This window comes from Chelmon rostratus, chromosome 8 (assembly GCF_017976325.1).
Source record: "Chelmon rostratus isolate fCheRos1 chromosome 8, fCheRos1.pri, whole genome shotgun sequence".
Taxonomy (NCBI): Eukaryota; Metazoa; Chordata; class Actinopteri; order Chaetodontiformes; family Chaetodontidae; genus Chelmon; species Chelmon rostratus.
Genome location: NC_055665.1, coordinates 20,462,841 through 20,475,521, shown reverse-complemented (window position 1 = coordinate 20,475,521; position 12,681 = coordinate 20,462,841). Strand labels below are relative to the sequence as shown.

Genomic DNA, 12,681 nt, shown 5'->3' with positions numbered 1-12,681 from the left:
TTCATAGTACAGTTTTATTGAAAAAAGGCCTAATATGATGCATAAATATTACATATTTTAATAACATAAAAATATCTCCTTGTGTTGGCACAACACAACAACAGTAACAAAAATATATGATGCTTCTCTTCAGAACAGAATAAAATACAACAGAATAGAAACAAAAAGATAAAAATAATAAACTAGTAAATAAACCATGATACCACTGACTGATAATACCACTACAGGAAAAGTCATATGTTGGAAGAGAAAGTGTTCAAGCCTGCATTGCATTAAAAAGACGTGAGCATTTACCAGGGAGGCAGAGTCTAATGAAAGACACTGTCTCGTTGCATTACAGGAAGTGCAGGATTTTGTTTTCTGATGAAAATATAGTAATACATATATCATCATGATATTCAAAACAGAAGTTTTAAAAAGCAGGTCTTATGAAATGCTGATTAACAGGCTATCAGTCTTGTAGAAATATTTTCAACATGTGACAGTGAAATGCTCCTTCGTGCACAGAGACTTTAAAGGTTAAACCGACAATTTTTTTTTTTTATGCTTCCCCTTTCAGGTTGTGGTTTTCTCGAAGTTTCTAGGGGTTAAATGCAAATCTGCTGCTACAGATGCAAGCCAGCTGCACGGCAGCCTTTTGCTGTGCAACAGTGTTACACGCACAACTGACGCAGTTGTGAGAGTGGCCATCATGTGCAAATGAAAGTTGACACTAATACTAATAATGGTGTTTCCCCTCATTTCATAGTGGTCAATATCAAAGTTAGACTGGCTTGTTGCAGCACGTCTGTTGTTTCTTTTTCAGCTGATGATGAAATGAGGCTGCTGAGGCTTCTCATGATGACACTGCTGACAGCGGTTGTAGTTGACACAGTTTCGGCTTTCAGCCAGCAGCATGTGATTAAAATTTGACTTCAAAACAATTTCTCACTTAAAGTTGCAGGTGCAGATGCCATTTCATTGTCAATGCACTAAAAAAGAATTATCCAAAACCTTATTTGCATTACAATTCCATCATACATTCATTATGCAGTCTATAATTACAAAACTTTAAAAAAATATAAAAATATATATACAAAATATAAAAACATATAAATGTATGGTTAAAAAAAACATGATGCACTGTGATTGCTTGCATGTAACTCTATTACAACAGTCCCTCAAACCAATAACAGTCACATGCTCTTACCTTCTCAAAGACACATCAGTCATAAAATAGCCTCTAAGAAATGGGAGTAACCCCCATCCTTACTGTAGAGACGGCCATACAGACACCATATCCCCCACTTTACAGAGCAGTGCTCCTCTCATCCACGCTGGTGGTCTGAGAGTAGACTGACCCTGTGATTCTGTCCTGAGGAAGGTAGACCTTGATCACCTGACAAAGTCTGCAGGGAGTCCTGTTTATCAACCTCAGCAGGTGCCTCCTGAACTTCTCCCCGACAAACACGTACAGCATGGGGTTGAGGCAGCTGTGAGAGTAGGCGATGGCCTCAGTGACTTGCAAAGCCAATCGGATGGCTTTGCTGCTTTCGCATTCCGCATAGATGTCCAATAGCTCCAGCGCTTTGAAGAATGATGCAATGTTGTAGGGGACCCAGCAGCAGAAGAAAACAGCCACCACCGTGAGAACTAAATGGATGGCCTGTTTCTTGGATGACTGGCTGGACAGTAGTCTCCAGATGATTTGGGAGTAGCAGAAACTCATGATGAAAATCGGGAGAAATAGACCCAAAATGTTCATTTTAAAAAGGCTGAAGATCCTCCAGAAGTGAGAGTTGGTGGCACCGGCATCATGGAAAGCGGGTTTGGGATATGCAGCGTAGCAGGAGTGAAGTGTATTTTGACCAGGCTGCTGTTTGAGAAAGATCACGTCAGGGAAAGAGGCCAAAAATCCAGCCAGCCATACAACAGCAGCTGCGATCATTCCAAAGGACCTTGTCCGCGCTCTCATAGCGTAAACAGCATGTACTACAGCCAAGTACCGGTCGATGCTCATTAGACTGATGAAGAAGATCCCGCAGTAAAAAGCAATATGATAAATCCCCAGCACTAGTTTGCACATGGCATCCCCAAACAGCCACTGGTCCCGGGCTTGATGGGCTTGGAACGGAAGGGAACACACCAAGAGAAGGTCAGCAACAGCCAAGTTTAGGAGGCACACGTCGGTCATGCTGCGGAGGCGAGCCCCACAGGCGGTGACCCAGATCACCAGGGAGTTACCCAGAAGGCCCAGGAGGAAGAAAACGGTGTAGATGGCTGGAAGAAAACTGGCCCCGTGACGCTCATACACACACATCCCGTAGCCACCTTCAGGGTAGTCGTAGTCTGTGGAGTTTGCACTGAAGTAATCGGAGAAGGATGTTGTAGCAGAGCTACAGCAAAAATGAATGATCAGGAAGCTGCCATTTTTTCAAGTGAGCAACACTCTTGCTTAACATAGATGTAAGAAACTATAATGCTATGCGCTGTAGCTGTGGGGAGTGCAATAAAAGCTTCAAAATCAAACCTTTCACTAAGACAAGCTGCGCTCTCAAGCTAATTTAAAGCAGCAGGAGCAGTGTGGTTGAAATCTTGCAGCCCACTTCAGCAGAACAGCTACACAAAAAATACACTGAAATACCAGACTGACACTGAAATGCTCAGCCAGCTGCGAATAAAAAACACACTACGCTAGGCTTGGAGCAGTGACCTACAGACAGACTTTATGACAACGTGAGCTGTTTGTCAGCCGTAATCTTACCCCGGTATGTCCTCTGTGGGTGGATTCTCAGTAAAGGCACTGAAAGAAGCGACATCAGCGGTAGTTGCAGCCATGGTCAGCGGCCTGGAAAGTAGAAAACACATGACCTACTTTGTGAGGAAAAAACAGAAACAGAAGAAGAGCTGCACACGCCCCGTGTGGTCCAGTTTTCCATTTCCTTCTGCAACTTTGACCAGTTAAAATGTTTCTTTTAAGGCTTTTAATGTTTTATTTTTTATTGCAATGGTGAAACTGTAAATCCACTTTCAATAATCGGATTTGTTCCTTATGAAAAGTGACTTTTCCTGTGGTTCAGCTGAATTGCACAAGTTTACTATACTAGAAAATATACTATAGGGCTACAAGGGCTGAAGAGCGTTAACAATTCAACATGCCTCTCTGCAACGTCGATTGCATCATCTCCTCTGTTTGTCACGACTTTGATGACTGCACAGCAATGGTGAGCCTGCACATTATCTTTTTGTGTTTTGTGGTCAGATTAACAAATCTTTGAAGTCTGTTTGGTCTGGCCAACACACACCAGAGCACACAGACATTTCAGCACAGACACATCATCTGTAACGACTGATCACCTCATGAAGGAGTTTCTGGTGCACTTTTAACAGAACATGGGTGCATGTTTTGTGTGTTTGATGTCTGAAGAGCTTACCTTTAGTCTACATCTTGATGACTCTACTGCTGTTTCTGCACATGCACCAGAATTCAACATGAGTGCAATTCGAGCTTTGTGAAAGAGCTATTTTGTGTGATTACGACAGATAGCTGTCAGTGCTGTTGCTGTCCGTCAAATGCTGTTTCAGTGTGAAAGAAGTAGTCGTCTGCTATAGAATTGACTGATGCCCATGATATTATCGATGCATTTTTTTTCTAAGAAGAAATGTTGAACACAGTGGAATTAGAATAAATTTCCTCACCAATGGGATAAAAGCAAGACCAGCATGAAACAGAGCAAACGCCCTGAAACTGCCAGTGATTCGAATCCAAATACTTAAAACGATCCAAACGCAGGAAGTGGAACTGAATGTAAGTTCTTCCTCCTCTCTTATTGAGTTCCTTAATTTATTTGAATCATTTCTAGGATAAGCACTCTATCCCAGTCAGCTGACATCTTAATATATACCCAAAATATTTTGTATAATCAACCTTGTAACCACAGCTGAGTCCTGTTGTAATAGCCAGGGGCCAAGGGTGAGTGTTAGTCCATTAATTTCAAATTCTGTTAAGCTCATTATCAAATAACACCTAATCAGGGTGACCATACTGTGTATCTATCTGCATCATGTGTGTCTATTTGGACTCTGACACAGTCAGATTTGGTGTATTTGCGTTGTTACAGACTGCAGATTACTCAGATGATATGAATATATGATGTAAAAGTATGTGCATGTAGAAATGGAAAAAACTTTACCTGCCAGTGCTGTTAAGAAGAAAGCTGATAGTGGCGTTCATTCTGAATCACAAGACGAAGGTTTGGATGGATCAGCTGTGCTTCCAATTTCATTCAGCACCTTTAACAAGAAAGTAGAACTGGTTTGCACACAGGAAAGAGAAGGTGTGATAAACGTGCAAACCTTGTTAAGAGTGCCCCCACCCCCTAACCAAGCTTACGGTGGGCTTGTGGGCTCGCATAAGAGAGACATATGGTTTATTACTTCCTGAGAATGCTTTCGATACGTTCATGTAAGAGCCCACAGTGTCTGCGGATACACAGAACCACAAGTCCATATATGCAAATCTTAGAGGATGCAGAGTGTCTCCAACCAGACCAGCAAGCACACACAGCTGTAGGTTTGCAGAATGCTGCATACAAGCTTTTTATGCTTGGAGGAAGTGATTCTACTGACACAGCCGTCAGTGCAGCCTGTGTTTACAAAGTACGCATATTAATCTCTGTCAGTAGGGAAAAGTTCTGACTAATATCTAAGGCTTGAGTTGAGATGTGACTCTTGCATGGCACAGATATTAACATGTTTAACATTTTGAATCAGTCAGTGGTTGAACTGAAGGCGCCAGACACAAGTTTGTTAGTCAGGGAGTTCCTGTTAAATGGCTCCTGCTCTACACACTTCTTGTCAAAGTGTACAAGCTGTCAAGAAGGACCGGCTGAAACTCATCTGACAGAGCGCTCAGGCACACTGAGGCTGGACTCAAATGCAAGACTCAAAGACACTCTTGGAAATCAAAAAAGGCTTGAAGCCAGTTTAATAACAAAAATGCTCAATGACAAAAATACAACAAGTGGTGTAAGGTGAGAACGGTAACTAAAGGAGCTAAGGTTTCTCAAAATGCAAACAAAGAACAAAAGACTCTTGAATAACTAGGCAAGGTACAATAGCAAGGTAGCAAAGACAGGACTGACATGACATGACTATACAAGACAATCTGGCACAGGACAGGGGAAAACACAGACAATATATACACGAGGTAACGAACAACAGGTGGAGACAATCAGGGCGGGGCAGACAATCAGACAGTTTCAAACACACCAGGAAGTCAAGGGCCTGAAATGAGAGGAAAGTTAGGTTTCACAATAAAACAGGAAGTGCAAGTCTCTAATGTCAAATGCTGTAATGTTCCAGCTTATCCTTTAAAAAGCATGTGAAAAAAGTTAAAATAACCAAATGCAACCTAATTTGAGGTATATAAGAAAGTGCCCACCAGCCGCAGCAGCAAAATTACAGCGAATGTGAATACAATGATCATTCAACATACTGCATGACAAGCTGGACACAAGCAAAGGTACAGCACTTAAAGGCACAATGTGTAAGATATGACCATCTGTCCAAGGTCACTCCAAACAGATAGGGGGCAGCATCTTCACAGAGTAACAACGAACTGCTGCTCACTATACTCCTTACTGTTGTTATTTATGGCTAAGAGCTGCCGTAAGCTAGTTAGCCTTGTTTTTAAGCTCCACTTAGTTCTGTAGAAGAGTGAAACTTGAATTCAGAAGGCACGGTTGTATTTTCATTCCTCTGTTTAATAAACAGAAATACACTTAATACACTTTCCTTTCTTGCCATCCTGTGAGTTTATTTTGTGGATTAGACTAGAGGGCTCGTGAAACGTAGCTAACTCGCTGCTAGCATCCCAGCTGACACTACGGGGGGCGATACGATTGTACTATGACCTCGTAACGTACGAAGTGCTTCTTTGAGACCGGAGCTAGCTGGCTAACGTGCTGGGTAGATGACTCTGCAACACAATACACAGAACATTTTACAGAACATTAGAACCGTATCTGTAACACATTCTGTTGATGTTGTCAGTTTGTTCTTTGAACACTATAAACTGAATCTGCAGCTGTATGTAACACATTGCAGCTTTAATCCTGTTCTCTCTGTGTACAAGCATACTTTCAATGTGCCAGACAGAAAACCACTGCAACCATTTTGGCAAATATGACAACTTGAGCTGGGAATATCTAATGAAATACACTGACACCAGTCATGTCTCGCCCTGTCTGTTAATGTGTTTTGTTCATGCCTCGTCTTGCACTTCCTGTTTTATTGTGAAACCTAACTCTTCTCTCGTATCAGACCCTTGACTTCCTGGTGTCCTTCCCGCCTTTCTGATTGTCTGCCCCGCCCTAATTGTTTCCACCTGTTCCTTGTTACCTGGTGTATATATACTCCGCGTCTCCCATTGTCTTGTGCCACGTTGTGAACCAGCCTTGACCTTCCTAGCTCTGAAAATATCCTTGATTCCTTGTTTTGCTTTGTTAAGATGCGTGAATAGTCCTAGAGACCCTTTTTGTGTTTGTTTTTCTAGTTTTGTATTCAGATTTCCTGAGCGCTTTTTGTTAATAAACCACACTTTTGTGAAACAACTTCCTTTGTGTATAGAGCAGGCATGTCAAGCTCATTCCATAAAGGGCCGTGTAGCTGCAGGTTTTTGTTCCAACCAGGGAGGAGCACACCAGGCCAACCAATCTACATCAAGGGTTCACTTAGTATCAGCTGAAGACTAAGATCAGCTGATTAATTGATTCCAGCCTGGTGTGCTCCTCCTTGGTTGGAACAAAAACCTGCAGCCACATGGCCCTTTATGGAATGAGTTTGACATGCCTGGTATAGAGTCTGCATTTTGAGTCCTGAATCCTTGTGCCTGTGGGCTTGTCAACACCTGCCTGATGTTTAAGATCATAAATGGCAAGCCTCCTCCACCACTCAGTGCTGTTATTAAGCAGAAAAATTCAAACAGCAGATCTACGGGATCTAAGAGCCTCTCCACTGTGGAACATTGTACCAACAGAAATAAGAAACTGCCACCAATCACACCTTCACACAAGTCTCGAGGACTGGCTTGAACATCCACAAAATATACTGCTAATTTTATCATTGTTGTTGTTGCTAATTTGCAGCTATCTTGTCCCGTGTCTTTTTTCCAATGGTCAGCTTTACATGGCTCAGGTATATGTGACATATTTACCAGTACTTTAACTACAATGTGGTACGATCTTCCATACCTGTGTGTCTTATGTGTTCGGTGTATGATATCACCATTTTACTGCCTCTTTTAACATTTTATCAAGATCAGTAATAAAAGTTATCTTCCATGTATGTGTTACTGCGGCTCGGCATGATTGCATGTGTAAAAAAGGGTTATTTTCACTATTGCTTTAAATATTGCAATATTGTAAAACTGCAATATTGCTGTGTGTTGCTTGCATGGCGTCATGTACTGAATAGTGGATTTTGTTGCTGTATTATTGTACTAATGTTTCCTGTTGCTCTGCATGGCCTGCACACTGTCTTGCAAAGCTTATTTGGTTGCTGTTGCAGTCTTTATGTTGCCTTGTTGTCTTCTGTCGGTACATTTCAACCATCACCTCAATGGTTTCAGAACATCTCACCAAGAGACCGCAGCTGAAAATTAGCCAGCTGACAAACACTGACACATTTACAGAAATGTTGATTAGTGTGCGTAAATTCTGTAAACAAACAGATTCAGGGAAATGAAATGGGATGGGATGGGATGGTTTTCTCACCTCAAGCTCCTGCTCGGTGATGCACTGCTGTGGCAAGATGTTTATCTTGTGACATACACACACACGAGACAAACACACCAGAACAACACTTTGAATACACAGATCAATAGCCCAAAAGGTTTTTCTCACCTGCTATAAAAAGAATAAAGAGAGAGCAAGTTTTATTTTCTTCATATTCTTTACTTACATTTTTTTTTTCTACAAGCTACAAATACGGGTAAAATTGCATGATTTCAACAAACGCTTCATGGATTTCTATATATTTTTAAAAGGAAGCGTTCCTTACTGGTAATCAATGAGTAAGATTGCAGCTCTTAGAATCACAGACCACACACATAACACCTCACACACACACACACACACACACTTTCCCTTTTGCAACCTCTGAATAGAGAAATAAAAACATCATTACATCACACATGCACCCTCCACCACAGCACAGAAGCAAGCAGTATTCATCATTCTAATAATCTGATTTTACGGGTGTGTTGGACGTCTCTTTCTCGGTGGTGTCTCTCGGGCTGAGAGTCCGTCTGCTCTGGTGACCCCAGCAGAGGTATCTAGCGAGCACATTGCCCAGTGACTTCCTAAACTTCTCCCCTACAAATGCATAGATGACTGGATTTACGCAGCAGTGAGACAGTGCGATGATCTCAGCAAAGTTCATGGCAGAGTTGATGTTTTTTGAAGCCTCGCAGTTGCTCAGGATTTCAAACAGCTGCAGCGTCTGCAGGAAAACCGTGACGTTGTAGGGGACCCAGCACACCACAAACACACACACTATGGTGAATATCAACTTTGCAGCTCTGTCCTTCTTGGAGTTCCTGGACTTGGACAGCACAACAAGGATTTTCACATAGCAGAAAATCATGATGGGGAGGCACACAAAAAGGCCCACAAGGTTCTCACTGAAGTTTCGCAGCATCTTCCAAAACCGCTGCATGTCCTCTGGGTACAGTGGCTGGCACTGCCAGCTGTTATCATCTGGATCTATCTCCAAGGAGGCAAATATCACCTGAGGGATCGCCACAGAGACAGATATAACCCAGATAGTGATGCTGGCTGTGATTCCATAGCTAAGCGTCCGGGCTCGCATGGCTGCGACAGCGTGGACGATGGCCAGGTAGCGATCCACACTCATCAAGGTCACAAACAACGTCCCGCTGTAGAAACCCAACTGTTCAGAGGAGCAGAGGAGGGAGCAAAGTCAGACCAGGACGTGGCATAAGGTGACATCTGTCAGGCCTCAGAGACACGTTACACAGCAGCTGTTTCACACATCACCTGAGAACACCTGATATAATATCTCCCCCATGATAAAAACTGCACGCCACTTGTGTTTACAGTAGAACCAACATGTACTGGAGTTACATTTATTTAATTTTGTACTTTGCATTAAATACAGACTGTTGGCAGTAACACCTTCCAGATTAAAAAGAAAGACCTGCCCACACTCCAGCTTCCATTTATGCATTGACATTTCAGATGCAGCGTTTTGGCAGGAAGTGAAGCAGCAGCCTAATCAGGACTTTTCACACCTTGACAACAAAACCACAAAACTCATAGTGTAAATGTAGGAGGACGTCATTTTTAACTAACTAGTAATCTGCACATCTTTATGAATTCTGCTTTCTAAATGATAAATTAATTTAGATTTTTTACATATAAAAATGTGAGTGATAATATATATGATATGAGTCGCTGAAATGAATATGAGTTATTTCTCTGTGTTTTTAATAAAGGTGATTTTAAAAAATAAAGCCTCACCTGATAGACTCCGGTCATCAGTTTGCATATTGCCACGCTCTGGGAATTGTAGGCCCAGAGGGGCAGGGATACAGCCAGTATGAGGTCAGACAATGCCAGGTTGAGGAGGCAAACATCAGCCATCGTCTTCAGCCTTATGTGCCGGAGAAGAAACCAGAGAACTGTGGCGTTGCCTGTGAAACCAGTGAATTTTTATTTCCAGTGATGAAAACAGAACTGTGGCACAGATCTATTTGTTAAATGCGTCAGTTTCTGACGAATGCATTAAAAAGTGCAGCGAGAGTGACTCATATTTCTTTTTTTTGTTAAGAGCCGGGTCTTTTGGAACATACCGAGCAGGCCGAGACAAAACAGCGTGTAGTAAAGAACCGGCAGGACCGTGGCTCTATCAGTTAAATCCGGACTGGGATCCTGATCACAGGTGGAGTTATAATCATAGTCGTACATCTCCATGGATAGATCATCCTCTGTTATGTTCATACTGCTGTGTGAGGAAGAACAGAACATGTAGGGATTAGTGGGTGAACACAGTTCAGTTTGGTTGGCATTATGAGAAAGGAGATATTCAATCAAACAGTGTACGGTGTGTGTGTGTGTGTGTGTGTGTGTGTGTGTGTGTGTGTGTGTGTGAAAATAACTTATTCCACTTCCAGACTCCAACCCATCTACAACCGAAATTCAAAAGGGTTGGGATGCTGTGTAACATAAACATAAATGAAGACAGAATACAGTCCTTATCAAACAAACTGTGTTTACTGACAGCAGGTTTACAAAGTGTTCCTGGGTCCATGCAGTATCATCCTTTATACAGTCAAGTGTTCACAAAGTGGTGAACCTCGATCCATCCTTGCTTGTGAAAGACTGAGTCTTTCCAGGATGCTCCTTTTATACCCAATCATGATACTCACCTGTTACCAATCAACCTGTTTACCTGTGGAATGATCCAAACAGGAGGATCATTTCACCATCTTCTCATTCTTTTGTTATGTTCAAAAGACCCTGATGAGGTAAAACATTAAATATACTGTCACATTCTGCTTTATTTATTTTTTACACAGCGTCTCAACATTTTTGGAATCAGGGCTGTAAATGAGCGAGGACCCATGCTAGTATTAAACCCCCAACCCAACAAAAGAGCTATTTGAGATGTGGAAAGGGCTTTTGTGTTCTACATTTCATGTGAGGCACTGAGTTGTGGCCATGCAGCTTCACCCTTCAAAGACAACCGCCCAAGCTGTCGGAAATGCTGCAACATGCGGTTGAGTTCACGTTCAGCGGAACTCTGAGTTGCTTTGGCAGCTCTGCAATTTATCTTGAAGCGTTTCCCCCAGACCCTCAGTGAAGTCAGTGAAAAATACACAAAACGAGAGACTCATCCAAACGTCTTAAACTTCCTTTAATTCAGCTTTTCTCGCAAAAAACACAGCTAAACTCAAGACATCTTATTGAGCCTTTTGTGAAGCCAAAGTGGCTGAATTGGTAAAATGTAAAAATAAATCTGCTACTACTTACTTTATAAGCAAGGAGATCTTTCGACTCCTGATCCTACTTTCGTGTGGTGCTGACAAAACTCTCCCCTTTGTTTGCTCTGAAGCGTTTGTAAAAACCTGCCTCCACTAACAAATCTACGACAATCGAACAATTATATGCTTCTTCTCTCCATCGTGATAGCCGTGATGTTCCACACCATCCTGATGAGCGCCGTACACTCCACACTGAACGCGAGGTGAAAACTTCAGCAAGAGAAGAAGTCATTTAAAAAACATTCACGTTCAGATGTGAGGGATTTCAGAGATATTACTGGACTTTCCTGCCCTTTAAGATGAGCTTTTCAGATTTAATCATTGTTTAGTGAGTCATGTCTGAAGGCCTCTGTGACAAACAGTTACAAGTCCAACTGCTGCTGTTTCAACTTAAAACCAGGTTTCCAAATCTGACCGAAACCCACGGCAACAACTGTAATCTGGTGGATTCAATGTAGCTGATGGCAACTGCACATTATTGTCTTGCTTCCTCTGAATGTGAGCCGTACAGCATAATCAACAACCTCACTGAGACTTAATGCTCACCTTTCTGTGAATATCTCAATTTTCCACCTATCCTGACCATAATCAAATTCATGTGATCTCTTTTAAACCACATCTCAACCCTCTTTTCTTTCACTATCAGCGTGTGCAGCCTGCTTTGACAACCATGCCGACCCTCACTTCCTGTGGCTGACGATGTCTACACACACACACGCATGCACACATAATCCTCGACTACACACTGTGTTTCAAGGTGTTGGAGGTGACAGAGGTGAAGTATGACCAGTAAATAGCAGCTAAACATTTTGAAATTGAAATGTTAAGGTGCTTACCGCATTGTCTGCCAAAATCACTGCGCCTGAATGTGCATGTTCCAGCGTCGGGCATGAAGCTTATGTGTCATCCTGTCATCTTGCATTGCACGCTTTTTGTGTCAAATCCTGCTGCAGAGCTCATTTCTGGTAAGGTGAAGACCGGGGTTTTGTTGTTAGCTCTGCACTGTGTCAAACCTGCACAGAGGTGTCAGTGCGGTTTTCTGAGAAATGTCCTTTTATGTGTTAACATGCAACAAGAAGGGAATAGAGGGGAAAAGTTATTCTAATGAGGAGCTTTTCTCCTTTTCATTGTTCTTTCCCCCTCGCTTTGGTGATATGAACTTTTGAAAATAGCATTCAGATCATCAGGAATTGCATAAAAAAAATTTATTTCAATACTTTTACATACTTTTGATTAAAAACAGGAAGGACCCAAAACTTACAATGTGATATTACAAATTAATTGTATATTAAAATCTATATAAAATTGATTCCACTTGTCCATATGCTCTATGATTAATGAAATCTATACCGTAGCTTCTCCTGAACAACTACAGATCTTTGCCATGCTGCTAATACAGCAGCAACAAGTAATGAGCTACCTAATTATCTGGTTTGTGACTATCTCAAACTATTATTTTAAATGAGCACAGGTGTGTTGTGCCATTGTGTGTGGATTTCGTGTCCTGAGAAAAGTACAGTGTATAGGCCAGACTCCAATAAAGTTGGGATGCTGTGTGTGTTCCTAAATAAAAACCAAATGCAAACAAACTGTGTTGACTGGCAACGGTTTTACAAAGTTGTTCCTGAGCTCATGCA

General features: G+C 41.9%; 2 protein-coding genes across 4 annotated transcripts; both read right to left on the bottom strand.

Annotated features, from left to right (window-relative positions):
- cabz01093075.1 (C-C chemokine receptor type 8) lies at positions 1-4,416 on the bottom strand. 2 transcript variants are annotated; one of them, XM_041942543.1, is made up of 4 exons: positions 4,373-4,416; positions 4,173-4,272; positions 2,744-2,827; positions 1-2,375 (listed from the first exon to the last, which is right to left on the bottom strand). In XM_041942543.1, exons 2-4 carry the CDS (start codon positions 4,211-4,213, stop codon positions 1,289-1,291), a joined length of 1,212 nt encoding a protein of 403 aa, XP_041798477.1. In that variant the 5' UTR covers positions 4,214-4,272; positions 4,373-4,416; the 3' UTR covers positions 1-1,288. The 2 variants fall into 2 exon arrangements, with proteins under 2 accessions (XP_041798477.1, XP_041798478.1); XM_041942544.1 differs by lacking the exon at positions 4,373-4,416 and having other exon boundaries at positions 1-2,342; positions 4,173-4,314.
- Positions 4,417-7,942: 3,526 nt separating this feature from the next.
- On the bottom strand, positions 7,943-12,055 carry si:cabz01093077.1 (C-C chemokine receptor type 2). Of its 2 annotated transcripts, none has more exons than XM_041943161.1 (4): positions 11,881-12,055; positions 9,854-10,005; positions 9,522-9,694; positions 7,943-8,931 (listed from the first exon to the last, which is right to left on the bottom strand). In XM_041943161.1, the coding sequence occupies exons 1-4, from the start codon at positions 11,883-11,885 to the stop codon at positions 8,218-8,220; spliced, it is 1,044 nt and encodes a 347-aa protein (XP_041799095.1). In that variant the 5' UTR covers positions 11,886-12,055; the 3' UTR covers positions 7,943-8,217. The 2 variants fall into 2 exon arrangements, with proteins under 2 accessions (XP_041799095.1, XP_041799096.1); XM_041943162.1 differs by lacking the exon at positions 11,881-12,055 and adding an exon at positions 11,034-11,226.
- Positions 12,056-12,681: the final 626 nt, after the last annotated feature.

Coding starts and splice junctions, on each gene's coding strand:
- si:cabz01093077.1 (XM_041943161.1), bottom strand. Junction 9,695..9,853: donor GTTTTGTCTCGGCCTGCTCG/GTATGTTCCAAA, acceptor CTGGTTTCACAG/GCAACGCCACAGTTCTCTGG. Junction 8,932..9,521: donor TGATGACCGGAGTCTATCAG/GTGAGGCTTTAT, acceptor TCCTCTGAACAG/TTGGGTTTCTACAGCGGGAC.
- cabz01093075.1 (XM_041942543.1), bottom strand. CDS start 4,213: ATGAACGCCACTATCAGCTTTCTTCTTAACAGCACTGGCAG. Junction 2,828..4,172: donor CTTCTTAACAGCACTGGCAG/GTAAAGTTTTTT, acceptor TCTACTTTCCAG/GCCGCTGACCATGGCTGCAA. Junction 2,376..2,743: donor CCCACAGAGGACATACCGGG/GTAAGATTACGG, acceptor TTTTTGCTGTAG/CTCTGCTACAACATCCTTCT.